Source organism: Ciconia boyciana, chromosome 6, assembly GCF_034638445.1.
Source record: "Ciconia boyciana chromosome 6, ASM3463844v1, whole genome shotgun sequence".
NCBI classification, from domain to species: domain Eukaryota; kingdom Metazoa; phylum Chordata; class Aves; order Ciconiiformes; family Ciconiidae; genus Ciconia; species Ciconia boyciana.
Genome location: NC_132939.1, coordinates 59313212 through 59327025, shown reverse-complemented (window position 1 = coordinate 59327025; position 13814 = coordinate 59313212). Strand labels below are relative to the sequence as shown.

General features: G+C 36.2%; 1 protein-coding gene across 3 annotated transcripts in view; it reads right to left on the bottom strand.

The window, feature by feature from the left end:
• The window catches only part of PPP2R5C (protein phosphatase 2 regulatory subunit B'gamma), an 82862-nt gene that overhangs the window by 29800 nt on the left and 39248 nt on the right, over positions 1 to 13814 (bottom strand). For all 3 annotated transcript variants that reach the window (XM_072864394.1, XM_072864395.1, XM_072864396.1), the window contains one exon: positions 2641 to 2840. In XM_072864394.1, the coding sequence (XP_072720495.1) occupies positions 2641 to 2840 (200 nt within the window). The remainder of the gene's footprint in view (positions 1 to 2640; positions 2841 to 13814) is intronic.

Here is a 13814-nt window from a genome sequence, read left to right as displayed (position 1 = left end):
GCTCTGAGGAAGAAAGAGAAGAAACTCTTGGATCCACTCTCGAGAATAACATTAAATCAATTTTAGAAATTAATTTCTCTCATATCTTTTGAAAAGAAGACTTATGATTGACATTAAATAATTGAACTAAGCCACTAGATGAATATATAGGTTAAAGACAAGAGCTTACTATAAATTAGCCCAGGACACTTGAAGCAAAAAAGAAGGATGAGGGTGGGGTGGATGGACATGACATGAGCACTAGAATTATAAAGAACCCCCCAATGATAAGGTAGATGCTTCTCTTGTCAGAGAAAAATAAGATTTGAAGCTATCGAAAAGGAAAAATACTATTTTATTATCATTAAACAGATAACTTGTGAAATGCATTGCCCTCAGTGTTTGGCCTAAATAATATGTTAACAAAACTAAATGAAGATTATACACACACACATATATATGCATGTATACCTATATATACTCATACATAAATGAATAACCTCCAAATTGTGAAGATGAACAGAATAGCACAGTAAAGTCCTAATTCCTATGCCAACTACCAACTTCACAAACTTTCCAAACCAAAACCACTCTCAAATCCGAGTACTTCTTGATCTCTCTCATAATTTTACTGAAAACACTATTCCTTATTAATATAATTCAGTGGCAGTAGCAGCACACAACTTATCAATGTCTCTTGGAAGAGTCTTAAAGTACAAAAAGACATTAGATTTATTTTTCCTTAAAATCCACACAATCCACTCAAATCTACTGCTAGAACTTAGCAAAAGTACACCTCAACCTACACGTACATGCCTAAAAGAAAGAAGCTGATACTACTACTGCAGGAGGAATATAGTTGTTTCAGAACAGATGACCAAAAGAAAATTGTTCCGTAAAAGCAGCCTAAAAAAACCTGCTGTCTGAACTTTAACTGTCTGAACTGATACTAGTCCAGGTGCCTTCACTGACAGTGTCTATTGCAGTGCTGTGTAAGTCCCATGCAAGGAAACCCTGCACCCTTTAGAACCTTGCACATAAAAAGCATTTTAAACTGACTGAAAGAATTGGCAAACAGATGCTGCGTGCTCCCAGCAAAACACTGGCAATTAAAATAGCAGCCAAATTCTGCACCAAGATTTATTAAACTGACTGAAGTGCAGGCTTTATTACCATTAGTTGCATCTGAAAGCAAATAAAGTATATATTCTCCTCAGCCAAATGTATTCTGGCCTTAACTGTTTGATGGAGGAAGATAATGCAGGCACATAAGGCAAAAGTTATCAAATTATGGGCAGTTAAGACTTCTTACGCAGAGCAAACACTGATGTCTGACATAGATATTCAAGAACTCATCATGAACTCCATTTTACCTAAATGAAGTCTCAGCAAGCTTATTCTCTTTCATAACTCCCCCTTCATCAGTGTCAAGTATTCCAAAACAAGCAATCAATTAGAAAAACTCAGAGATATAAATAAGCTACCAAAACATGGGAAAAGCCATGATCCCACATCTCCTCATTAACCATCCACAATGCTTTGTGTACATGTTTGACATCAAGTTATATGTAATCCTCATATACTCAGTTCTCATGAAAACAACTTCTTTATCAGTAAACACTTATGGCTGATTTAGATAACAAGCAATCTTCAGAATAAGCAACATCTTTCATACTATAAATCCTTAGAGTCTTTGAAGCAGCTTCAAAGACTCTGATTTGTAGGAGGACCTCAAAATTTGACTCAGTTCATATTTATGTTAAAGATGCACTGGTTTCTCATCCCCCTGAAAATTCACCTCAAGCTATAAAGTCTCGGGGAAAAAACATCATGTCACACACAGTCAAGAGCTTCTTGAAGGCTTAGTAGTTAGCTATTTTAAAAGATGCTTTCTGTTCTCAGTGTATTGCAGACAATGGCTACAGACCTCAACCCAACTGCTACTCCAGGCAACCGGTGTCTAGTCACCACAATGACAGCTGAAAGACTCCCTCATAGTTTCACGGACTTCTCCTCTGGAGTGGACTTCGGCATGACAGAAGAATAAACTGGGTCTAGCTGGCTAGGATTTGGATAGTGAACAGGGAGGAACAACGCAGGTCTGAATGGTTCACATAGCTTGCTCCCGCAGAACCCTCATCTGCCATCCCATGTACTAAATAAGGTCTGACTCTCATTCTCACCTCTGAATACAGAATAAAATAAATCGCTGGTACTGAATGGGATTACATAAGATCAAGTGTCAAGCTTGCACAGGTGATCTTAATTTTAGTCTAAATTTTTTTCAAATTTTCAGTTTTGCAATCTACATGGTTTAACAGCTAGATGTATTTTATAAACACCCATTCCAAAAAACATCAGTGGGGAAAAAAGCAAAACCCCCCCGCCTTTTTTTTTTTAATACAAGATTTCATTTTTTGCCAACTTAAACCATAATTTACTTCTGCTTCATACATGTGTCTACTTTCTATCTTACAACAAGAGGAATCAACACTGTCAATGGGATTTAAAAGCACTGTTATATTACCATTTTGCAGATGTGCAAACATAGTTAATCTTTTTTGAAGATTTCAGTAAGATTTCTTAAGATAAATTGATACAGCTGAAGAAGCAACTGTGAATTAAAAAAATCAAAATAGTTATCACTGTCAAATCACTTACCATATGTACAACTTCAGGGTAAATAGGTTCTGTAATCACATTGCGATTGTGTGTGATATATTCTACCATTTCACTTAAAGCTGCTCGTTTTACTTCCTTCCACTTTAGGTCACTTAGTGGATCAGAAACAAAGTCAAAAAGTACACAACATTGTCGTAACTTCTGGATAAAAAGCTTTTCTTGATCAGCAGGAGGAACATCTGAAAAGTGAAAATAATTGGTTATAAGTTATATTGTAGCGGACTTTACTCTTCTCCCCATTTTTACTTCCCGAGACACAGGCATAGCAGTGTTTAAGACGACCAGCAGGCTTTCTGAATCTTCAAACAACTCTCAGCAATCTAATGGTCCAGAGTATGAACCCCAGTAAAATACACTGTACATGACAGGATGATTTAATAAAATTTCAACAGTGATGCATACTTGCCTTTGCCAGAAATAGATACTGCATGGAAAAAATACATACTTGAAAAAATGCCTCAAGGAATTCCCCCAACAGCTCAATTTGTGTAAAGAATATTATGCCACATTTGCAGAAATACTCTGGTTTTAATATTAGAGATAAATGGGTGGATCTTCAGTTTCAGCATTAGATTTAAGCCAGAGCCACTTTTTAAACCTGGGAGCTGCCGCCTCACGAAGTCCATTTTTGTATCAAGTGCCTCCTACAACACAACAGGCTGCAGTAACCACATCTAGGCACAGAACAACTATTCAAGGTTTGGTGGTTTTTGTTTTTTTTTTAAACTTCATTAACACAATAAATATTTAAAGAAACTGGAGCAACACACTTAGGATCTTCAACTATTTGGTCAATTTGTAACACTACTTTGAATGTTTGTTTCACATGTACAAGGGTTAGACTTGCACCATAACACGTTTTACGTTTCTGCAATAATGACTTTTTTATTGTTAGATAAGAACTGCTAAAACGTTAATAGCATGTTAAAAAACAGAGTAAGACTAGATTGCCTTTGTAAATATTTCTGCAGTTTACTCCCACTTCTTCCAGTTGATGGCTTTTCTTTTTCCTTAGACTATCATAAAATGCTAAAATTTTCTTAAACACAAGCAGCAAGAGCTACCAAAGGATTTCAAGTGGTACTACTGAATACAAGCACACAGAACCTAACACATGCACGTACAATCTAATAAACTGAATGTCTGACAGATATCTACAGTCCAGTTGATTAGTTAAATACGACGAGTTGCTCTCCGTTAAGTGCCTGACAAACTTCTCCTTAACAAAAGCTGGAGTAGTTCTTCCCTCCCCAAGAGAAGTTGCTTTCAAAAGTACTTTTGTTATAATAAACCTGGAGGACATATTTGGATTAAAACAGCTGGCTTTTTTTTTTTTTTTAAGTTATGGACACTGAATTGCTCTTAATTCAAGGGGGGGGGGGGGGTAAAAAAAAAAATCTGTAAAGTAATAGCCCTGAAGAACATACGGAATGAAATGTAGAATACATGAAAAAAACCATAACCAGTTACAGACTTCAGTGTCACCAAGACATCTGGGATAGTGAAAACTTCAAGAACTAGAAAGAAGGTGCTAAATGAGAGGTGTCTCTAAACAGAGCAACAACTTTCTGGCAAATAAACCAAAATTCCTGTCCAGTGTTGTGAACAAGTTGAGGGTACTTTAAGCCCATGCAAATTTTGTGTCTGAATACACATGCTTTTGTCTATTTGGATTAAAAGTTATAGCAATGAATAATTTCTCCTGGAAAAAGAATATTTGAGTAGTTCGCATAACGAAAGCCAGCCGAATTTATGACCTGAACATAAGAAGTCTCGGATGTACGAAGTGGTTGGAGTGTTACCTTTTCCCAATTAACTGTAAAACGGAAAGTAGTTCAACCTGAAGCATAACACCACAATTTCACTTAGGGATACTGCGTTATGAATGTATGACTCCACAAAATCCAAAGCCTAAATAGAGACTATAATCATACAAGTAATGGACATGCAATTACAGTGATTTACAGTACACTACCCTGAAAGCAGAGAAGCATTAACGCTATAATTACTACTAATCTCGGAAGTTAAAGACTGACAACTACGAGGGTCAAGAAACACCCTCACAAGGCAAGCCACCTCCCATACCATTTATTTTGAAGTGGCTTGACTATCTTAAGTACCTCGGTCATCCTTGGTATTCTAGCAGAGATGTTCTTTATGCAAACTGAGAACCTCACGTATTTCTAAGGAACTGTATTTTGTTTGTTTGGTGTCCTCCTCCCCCCCCCGTCCTTAGAAGCGTTCATCAATAGTTTTCAAGTGTCCAGACCTCAAATCTCTTGTGGTACTTGTCTGGAGTACTTGCCATCAAACCAAGATCATCTCTACTTTTAAGGTTTGAAAGGTTGATTTCAGTATGACAGCAAATAGAAGGTGGCTAAGAAGCTGACCTGAGTAGACCATCATTTTTGTGCAGAGAATGCATGCACGCACACCTGCAGACCAACTCTGACATGCCCTGAGAAGTCATTTATCTTCAGCCACATGCCAGGGACTATCTGGCTACGTTCTTTCAGTTAACTGCATGGCGATTTCTACATCACCTTCCACTTCAATTAAACAATAACCCCTGACTTCCAACTGCTAAAGTTAACTGACATATTTGAAGAGAGTGCCATTAAGTAAAAGTTTCCATAGTTGAGCAACTCAGGTGCTCCACTCCCCAATGACCATGGGGAGGCCATTGTTATTCAGAAGCTACTCCTTACAATTATTCCAAAACTGATATTTGGAGCTATTCACCAAGCAATGTTTTTAACTCCCCCTCCCTCCCCAAACAAACAAAACCCCCACAAAACCAAAACCAACACCAAATGCCCCCTCAATCAAAACAAAACACCCCATACACACACCCCCACCTCCCTTTGCTAGCCACCATTTATATAATTTTCACAGAATTTGTTTCTAACCAGTAGCACGAGTATAATCTTAAGACTCTTTATTCAATCCAAACACTTACTCCTATCAGTAATCATACTTTAAATGAGTACTGTTTCTGGTCTCCTACTGGAATAGGAGCATAGAGTTTTTCAAAATCACAAAGAATTTCAGTCTTACATTTGGATTGGATGTCCAGCAATTGCTAACACAGATTTACACAAACAAATATTGTAATGGCATATTTTATGCCTAAATCTGCATTATTTATCCTACTGTCTTTTTTGTGAGATGGAAAAATACATGAGAAAAAATATCAAAAGAAGGTAGTACTATGATAGCAAGGTAAGCCTCTGGGCCTGAGGGATCAGCCTTTTGCCTTTTTCAGGTTTTTCAGAGTTTCCTTCCTTCCAATCCCAGGATAACTGTTGGATTAACTTACATAAACAACCCACAGAGATGCAAACTCTACCCCTTCTATTTTAACAGTATTGATACAGGAGTAACTGTTCAGTTTAAAATCTTCAACATCATCTTAGGCTGTGGCCTTGCCACATAAACTTGCTGATGAGTATAAAACATGTTTCTTTCCACAGTAGAATTGATACCAGCTGTGCTTTTATTATCAGACTAAATATACCAGTGTCTCACTCTGAAAAGCAGCACTTTCAGTCCATATCTCAGTTTGAACAGCCAGGGAAAGACCAGGTATTCAGCTACTGACTGCCTTAGCAGAACACAGATGATTGGCTGTAAAAGCTAAAATTTAAACAGACAACTTTGTATGAAAGCCGATTCCTTGGAAGCTTCAGGTATGTCTTCAACTGTTCTTACTGTGAGTTAAAGGTAAAGGAGCTCACTGCAAACAAACTGTTCACACTGGTAACTGCCCTCCCTCCGTCCTTGCTTGCTTCTCAGCCAGGATGTGGCATCATTCTGCACCCAGGACAGACTATAGCACCCTGAAAAACCACCTTTTTTTTTTCTTTAAGGTACAGCATAGCTAAAGAACTAAAACATAGTTATATTCTAACAAATCAAGATTTTTCCTGTCTTCATATTAAAACAAATTTTGTCTGGTTTAAGCAAATTAGAAATAGATGAAGTAAAAATAAATCAGAAAAAACTGAAGTTCAGTTTTGAAGTGCCTGAACATATGTTCAATACTGCATGACACATGAATATTTTTTGCATTGTAGGACTGCAGAGAACTTATTGTTCTCTGGATAACATTTTTTATGTTCCTTCAGATATAAAATTTACATTTTTAGTTTTTTATTGTAATTGTGGCATCACTTGGCATCGATGATTGATCCATCCGTACCTTTTTCACAGAAGCCCATTTTTCTATGGCAACAGTGTAATTTAATAGTTGCTGAACAGAGGACAAAAGGCAAGGCAGGGTAAGTAGGTGACCCAGAGATGTCACACAAAATAGCTGTTTCCTAGCACAGATTGGAAGTGAAATAAAACTAGAAGTTTAAAATTTTTAGCTCGTACCCTGACAGGAAGAACAGTTGATACAACTTCTACCACAAAAAACAATTTGTGGTCAGTAAAACTCACTACGTTACATCATTTTGAAAGCAGAAAACAAGAGACATGGTTGATAGCTTGCATAAGGAAGATAAAATTCATCTCAGTTGTATGAGCACTTTCTTGCTCACATATAAAGGCTCAGCAGAGGTACCAGTTTTGCTCAGCTGACAGATCCCCAATTAATTAAAAGAAAAATAGCTCTTTTTTTTCTTTAAAACTGTCAGATACCCATAGCTACCAGACTATGTACACACACATCAGTTCCTCTCATTTTAAATGGGCAGCCAGATTTTTTTCATACAGAAACACAAAGAGGTTTAAGTCAAAGAATACACAGACCACCATACAGAGGAGAAGGAGCATGTGCAAAAACAAGATCATAGAAAAAAAAAAAGGACTAAAAATCACATGCTAAAAGTAACTGCTTCCTTAAGACACTGGTGTAGAGCAAAAGTCTGAGCACTTAAGGTGACTCCTGCTTGCGAGTAGACAATACATCTTATGAAACATGTCTGCAAACCTACTGAAGGGCTAGGGTTTTTAATGATATAGAAAAACAACGTTAACTGTGAACTAGGGTGCTACCCAGAACGTATCATCAAGTATATTGATAACACGGTCCCTTCTGCTGGTCAAAAGCCTGTATTAGCGTATTTCAAATTTGACGTCCCTTGGAAAAGCAAGCAGCATTAAAGCTTTAGTGAAGCTTTGTAACTTGCACTATATACTTGCACTTCAACATGGGGAGTCCAGTATCTTGCTAATTTTTCTTAGACATTTCAGTTGATAGTACCATGGCAGCATTTTTTCCAAGAATAATCAGGGTTCAGTATCTTGAGTAAGAGAAATGGAAATTGCCAGACAATAAGGCAGAGGGACTGCAAAGCATGGGAAAAAGGACATAATCTGTCAAAACATGGATTTACCAGAATTAGCACTTTTTCCAAAAGATCAAGTCCTTAAAACGAGAAGAACATGAGACAATCACAGAAAACTAGAAAGAAGATTACAAAAGCTTGTCTAACATTTGATAAAATTCCATTTAAAATATTTACCTTATTTTGAAACGGTTAAATTACTATCCTAATCCTAAGCAAGGAGTACTTTTCTGGGTTAAAGAACTTAATTTTTATTGCATTTCTATTATTTGACAGACTTATTACAGTTTTCACTGATTTTATTGAAATCATGATGACAATAATTAACACTACTTAGAGATGACACTCTCCTAGTTAACAGTATTCTATCCTAATACATGATCTTGGAAATAAGGGGGTGGCGCAGGGAAGAAATCTTCCAACTCATGCATGGAAAAGTTTAATTAAAGCTATTACTTCTAGCAGCACTTAAAAATAAACTCGAGGAATACAAGTAAGTACTATAATTATATACAATATACAATACATTTTATACTATAACTAGCAACCCTGGGAGTGGGAGTTTGGCTGCAGATAACTCAAAGCAGGCAAGATATTGTTGTATGCATGCATTAAGACTAGAAAACACATAAAACATACTGCCGTTTATATTGTTTTATTTGGAACATTATTGATCCCGTTTAAGCATTTCTTTTGGCAAAAGAAATGCTTAAAACAAGAAAAACAACCACAGCAACCAAAGCCGCAGGAACATTCATGCAAAAACAGAGTGCTTATATTAGACACAAGAGAGCATGATATGTAAACATTTTAAGTGGCACAGAAGAGGAAAAAATGTCCGCTCCTTATCGCACTAATGAAGATAAAATGATGCACATGTAAGTGATGTGAAGTGTCATAAAAGAATGCAGGCTTACTCCAAAAGAATTGAGCTGTCAGTTTAAGGTCATTCTCTAATTACCATGTGTTATACCTGTAAACATTCCTACAGAGTAGTTCAATTTTTTTTTTTTTAACCACTTAACACATTTCCTGTCAGAAACAGAACACGGAAGATTAGATGGACTTTCAGCATGATCTACAGCAACAAAGCCCACTATTCCCAAACAAGTCCTGATCAATTAAAAATATTTTACAGGTACTCTGTAAGGATTACAAGAAAACACTTATTCCAACCAGCTATTACCATAGTAAAGTTGTTTTGTTCAGGCCAGTTAGAAGGAGCTCAGTGGATGCACAAGGGAAGTTGCCAATCTCAAGCAGTACCTGCACATTGGACTGAACTTCCAAAGCGTGACCCCTGTCTGCATCGGCTGCCTTCATGCGGCACCATGATGCAGTCCAGGCATTGGGGGGGGGGGGGAAAATGAGAACCAGCTGTAATTACTGGCTATGTTCACTCCTTTGCTTTCAAGGAACTGAGCTGCTGCCAGAAATACCTTTTGGCTGTTCTTCAGATGACAGAAGCTTGTAATTGGAAATGACAAATTGGTAATTTTCCTTTCCCTGCATTTGGAGAAACTGCACTGTTCCTAACTGCTGCTGTTTCACATTCGGTAATGCACTTGAAAAAGACTGGCACCCAAAATATGAGAACTACTTCCCTATATATTGACAGAAAATAAGGTTTAAAAACAATGCTTAAAATCATGCATATGTGGCACATTTTCTACCTAAAATTCAAAAGCAAGCTGTGTTTTACTTTACTTTCAAGCAGTTCAAGTTTTTGAACATTCAGGTACTCGAGTGGTTTTATTTAAAGAAGTTTTATTTCCAGCAAACAAGTCCTGGTTAGTAGTGAACATTCAAGCTTTACGTTTTCAATAAAGCAAGGGCTTCTATGCTGATCTGCAGTGTGGATCTAGCTGTAACTCCACTTAAGATAAAGTTATTTCACCTATGACAGCTTATGTATGAAACTAGTCTTAATCATGATACAGAAGTGGGGAGGGGGGAGGCAGGAGCAAGATGTTGGAAGTCATTATGTAGAAAGGTACACAACATTTAAAATTTTAGGTTTCTACATAAAGAAATCTCTTGGCTAAATTTTCATTCAAGCGAGCGGCTTTTCATTGGATTATGAGTCTTTTAAAGCAATGTATTCCATTTAATGAAAAAAAAAATTAAGGGCTGTTAGAATCAAGTGAGTCATTATCAGACTAATTAAACAGCAGGAAAAAAAAAGCCACCACCCAAAAAACCCCCACAGCTTAAGAGAGCCTGAAAGGAATGAGAGAAGCACAAGCTTGTCAGTCCTGGAGTGAAGCTCAAAACAGGTGCTTCACTACACTAATCCCCTCTGAAAGCTGCAGTCGTTGGGGAATCCAGTGCTGAAGGCTATTGCTGGTGGCAGCTATCTCCTAACTACAAGATTACATTGTGGTTTTGAGGATAGAGAAATTACGTAATAACATTTAACTGTCAAAGATTTAAGATGGGACATTTTAAGGACTGACTGGTGATGAAGTAGAAAAAAAGCCTGCTGTTTTATACTATTCAGCATAATTTTTACATACTAAACAACCCGAGGCACTGAAATTACTTCCAATAACATCTTTTCCAGGTGTACATCATAAGTCTAATGATGATAAAAGTAGATCAACAGTGAATAATCTGTGCACCTAATTATCTAATGATTTTTCAAAAGCGGACCAACACCACCCTGCACCTAAGCTCCTGTTTTACAAAGAGTTTTATCAAAAGTCAACTATTTGCTTAGAAACCATATGAAATTTTAAAAATCCTTGAGAATATATTTGTAATAATATTTAAGAAAAATAAGATAGACTATATTAAAATGTTTAAAAATAGAAAGTGAAGAGTAAAAGTGATAACTGTATAAATACTTTAAAGGCAGTGTACCATAAAGAGAAAACCAGGAACGCTTATACAGGAAATGACAAGTGAAACAAGCTGACATGGGCTTCAGCTAATGAAATAAAAATTCCACTTGAAAATTAGGGAGAAAAATGACAGGGAGGATAATCAAATAGACATTGGAAGAAAAAACTGTCTTAACAAGGGAAGAGAGAAACCAAACAGATAAAGAATTCTCAGTAGAGCTTTTTGGCATACATACAGTTAATATGACAGCAAACACCATTTTTAAACACAAAGCACTTACTAGAAACCCAGAGAGAGAAATCCTTAATTTCCTAGCTGTTACAGTGTCACAGGGTGCTAGGGGTTTGTTTTGGGGTTGTTTTTTTTTTTTTTAATTCCCTGAAAAAATCCTACTTTCCATTTCAGTGCAGTTTTCCTAATTTTTTGGCATAAGCAATGCTTCCTTACCCTGTGAAATTTAGGCACCTCGTGTGATGTGACACACGTAAAAGAAATGGTCAAGCATGATAGCAACAATGTTTTAGGAAGAAGAAAAAGAAATAATTTTAAAGCTAGGTCAGTAACTTCGCAGCCGATGCCGACCATGTCAAACGCTAACAACAATTATTTCAAATGCTAACAGCAATTACCAGCGGTTCCCTGCTAGGAAATAAAAACTACAGGAAGGACAGTTTTGACTCAAATACAGCAGAAAGCCAATTATGCCCATTTCAAAATGTACTAAAATATGTGCTTTCAACATATTTTAAGAAGATTAAAGATATACTATACCTGCACATTCTGTTGGGAATTAAGTCCTTCAGAATTTTCCATTTAACTTAAAAAAAATCATTCCTGCACAATCCAACATTATTTTCCTCATACCATACCTGTCTGAAAACATGTACATTTCCTTCAAACAGATATCTTCAGTCTCACACAGGAATTCTAGTAAGTACAGAAACTGTACCTATTAGCAACAGTGTCCCTGCTTAGCTGCCACAAAAGCTGACATTCTGGTGATAATTTGCACCAAATTTCCACCCGTCACACAGCAGGAGTGGAGAATTTAATTACGTAATACATTTAAATTGGAGCCTCCAACAAATCTGTAAATTTACAGGGCACAAGCAAGTTGCTTGGCTTTATTAGCTATGAATCCAAGACTGACCCACTGCTGCATGCCCAGAAACCCTGGACATGTTTAGACATCTCACTCCCAGCACATTTCCCAAAATATTAATTATTTTTATTTACAATTTTCTTTTTAAACAGAAGGTTCAGATGTGCAGTGAAAACAGAAAATTTATTGTAATTTCTTTCATTTAAAAATAAGCTTTAGGATTCTTTATCCCTTAAGCTACATTAATGAGTACTGAGTTTCCAATAAGAGGGAGTCAGAAAAGTTACACAGTGAAGTATATGCTCAAAATTTTACTTTAGAGAGGATGTGTTTATTCTGATTCAAAGCTCAGTAAGATCTTAATTTCCTACTGGGACAGGAACAACACAGAAGTTTTTATAGCATGCAAATAACTTTAATAGACAGTCCTCAAAAAACCCTATGCATCAATTTTTTGATTTTAAGATACTTTATATAGAAGAAGATTAGATGTAACAGGAGATAAAGATATAAAAATATTCTGGGAATAGGTTAGAAGAAAGATTCTAGTGTTAAGACTAGTTACAGTTTGTTTGGAAAATATTTTTTGGGAGAAAAACACAAACAAAAACCAACAAACCAACTTATTACACCCCAAGGACAGACAACACCCTTTTTCCTTCAATTATTTATGAGATTTCAACTTTTGATCCATTTTGTTAAAGTTTTCTTTCCAGCGTGGCTTGAATGAACATAGGACACCTTTGAAACACCATTGACATTGTTATGCTTTCACTTTAAATACAAAAACAATATGACAATTCAGTTCTAGAGGCTGTGTGAAGACACACAGCTGGTAGCTTTAATCCAAAAATGCAAATTAAAAGCCTTCCATAAAAGTCCTCAAAATGAAAAAGTGTTTCAACTTAGTAGACTGCTACAAACAACTAGAAAAGTCCCAAATGAATAATTTTACTTCGTTTTTACATCTTTCACATTTCATGTATCAGTTTTTCTTTGTGTAACTTATAAAGAACATATTCACTTCACAAAAATTCAGATCCTTATCAGTAATGAGAGCAATTATGAAAATTGACATAAAACTGTCACTTCTGCTACTGATAACAATCCAGAGTCAGACCCCACACCTAATTTTAACTGTATTTGAAAAAGAAAACTTAATTGGCAAATTATAGCAGAAATGATGTTGCATGATTTGTATGTGCATTAAGTAGAATTGATTAAAAGGGGTGTGGATGTGGCTTTAAAACATCATGCACTCAAGAGCATCATTTAACTCAGTTTTGTCACTTGAGACACAAGCATGCAGGCAGAAGCCAAGCACCAGCTCTGTTAGGCTGACAAGACTGTACTTTCACTCGTATAGGGTGTTTACCTTGGGCATAAAGATTAGAATATAAAAGCCACCACCACCAGAGGAACATCTTGTCTGCATATGATGCAAATATTCCTGTATCTATTAAATACTGCTGGTGCTCACTTAATCTGTGTGGTTCACAATGCAGTTTCAGTAGCTAACAGTATTTGATAGCACATGGAGAGAATTAGCTGACTCTACAGAAGTTGAAATTAATTATTAAAAGCTTTGAACAGAAATGGGAATAAAAATTTTCCTCAGAAACAGATGACACTGAATTTTAATCTTAAAATGTATTTCATAGCAACAACCACAAACCAGAAGATTTTTGATGTATGAATAAAAATTGAAGAAAATATGCATTTATGCCGATATAATTTTGCTTCCTTGAAAGGGCACACAAGTTACATCATGAGTCAGTAGATGTAACTTAAAATTCCAGCTGACTACCTTCCTATAATTTCACGGAATTTTCAGCTCAACAAAAAGTCCCCTCCAGAGACATTTTACAGTCATACCTTGAGAGATGTTAAGTGCAGTGAACATTTAACATCCT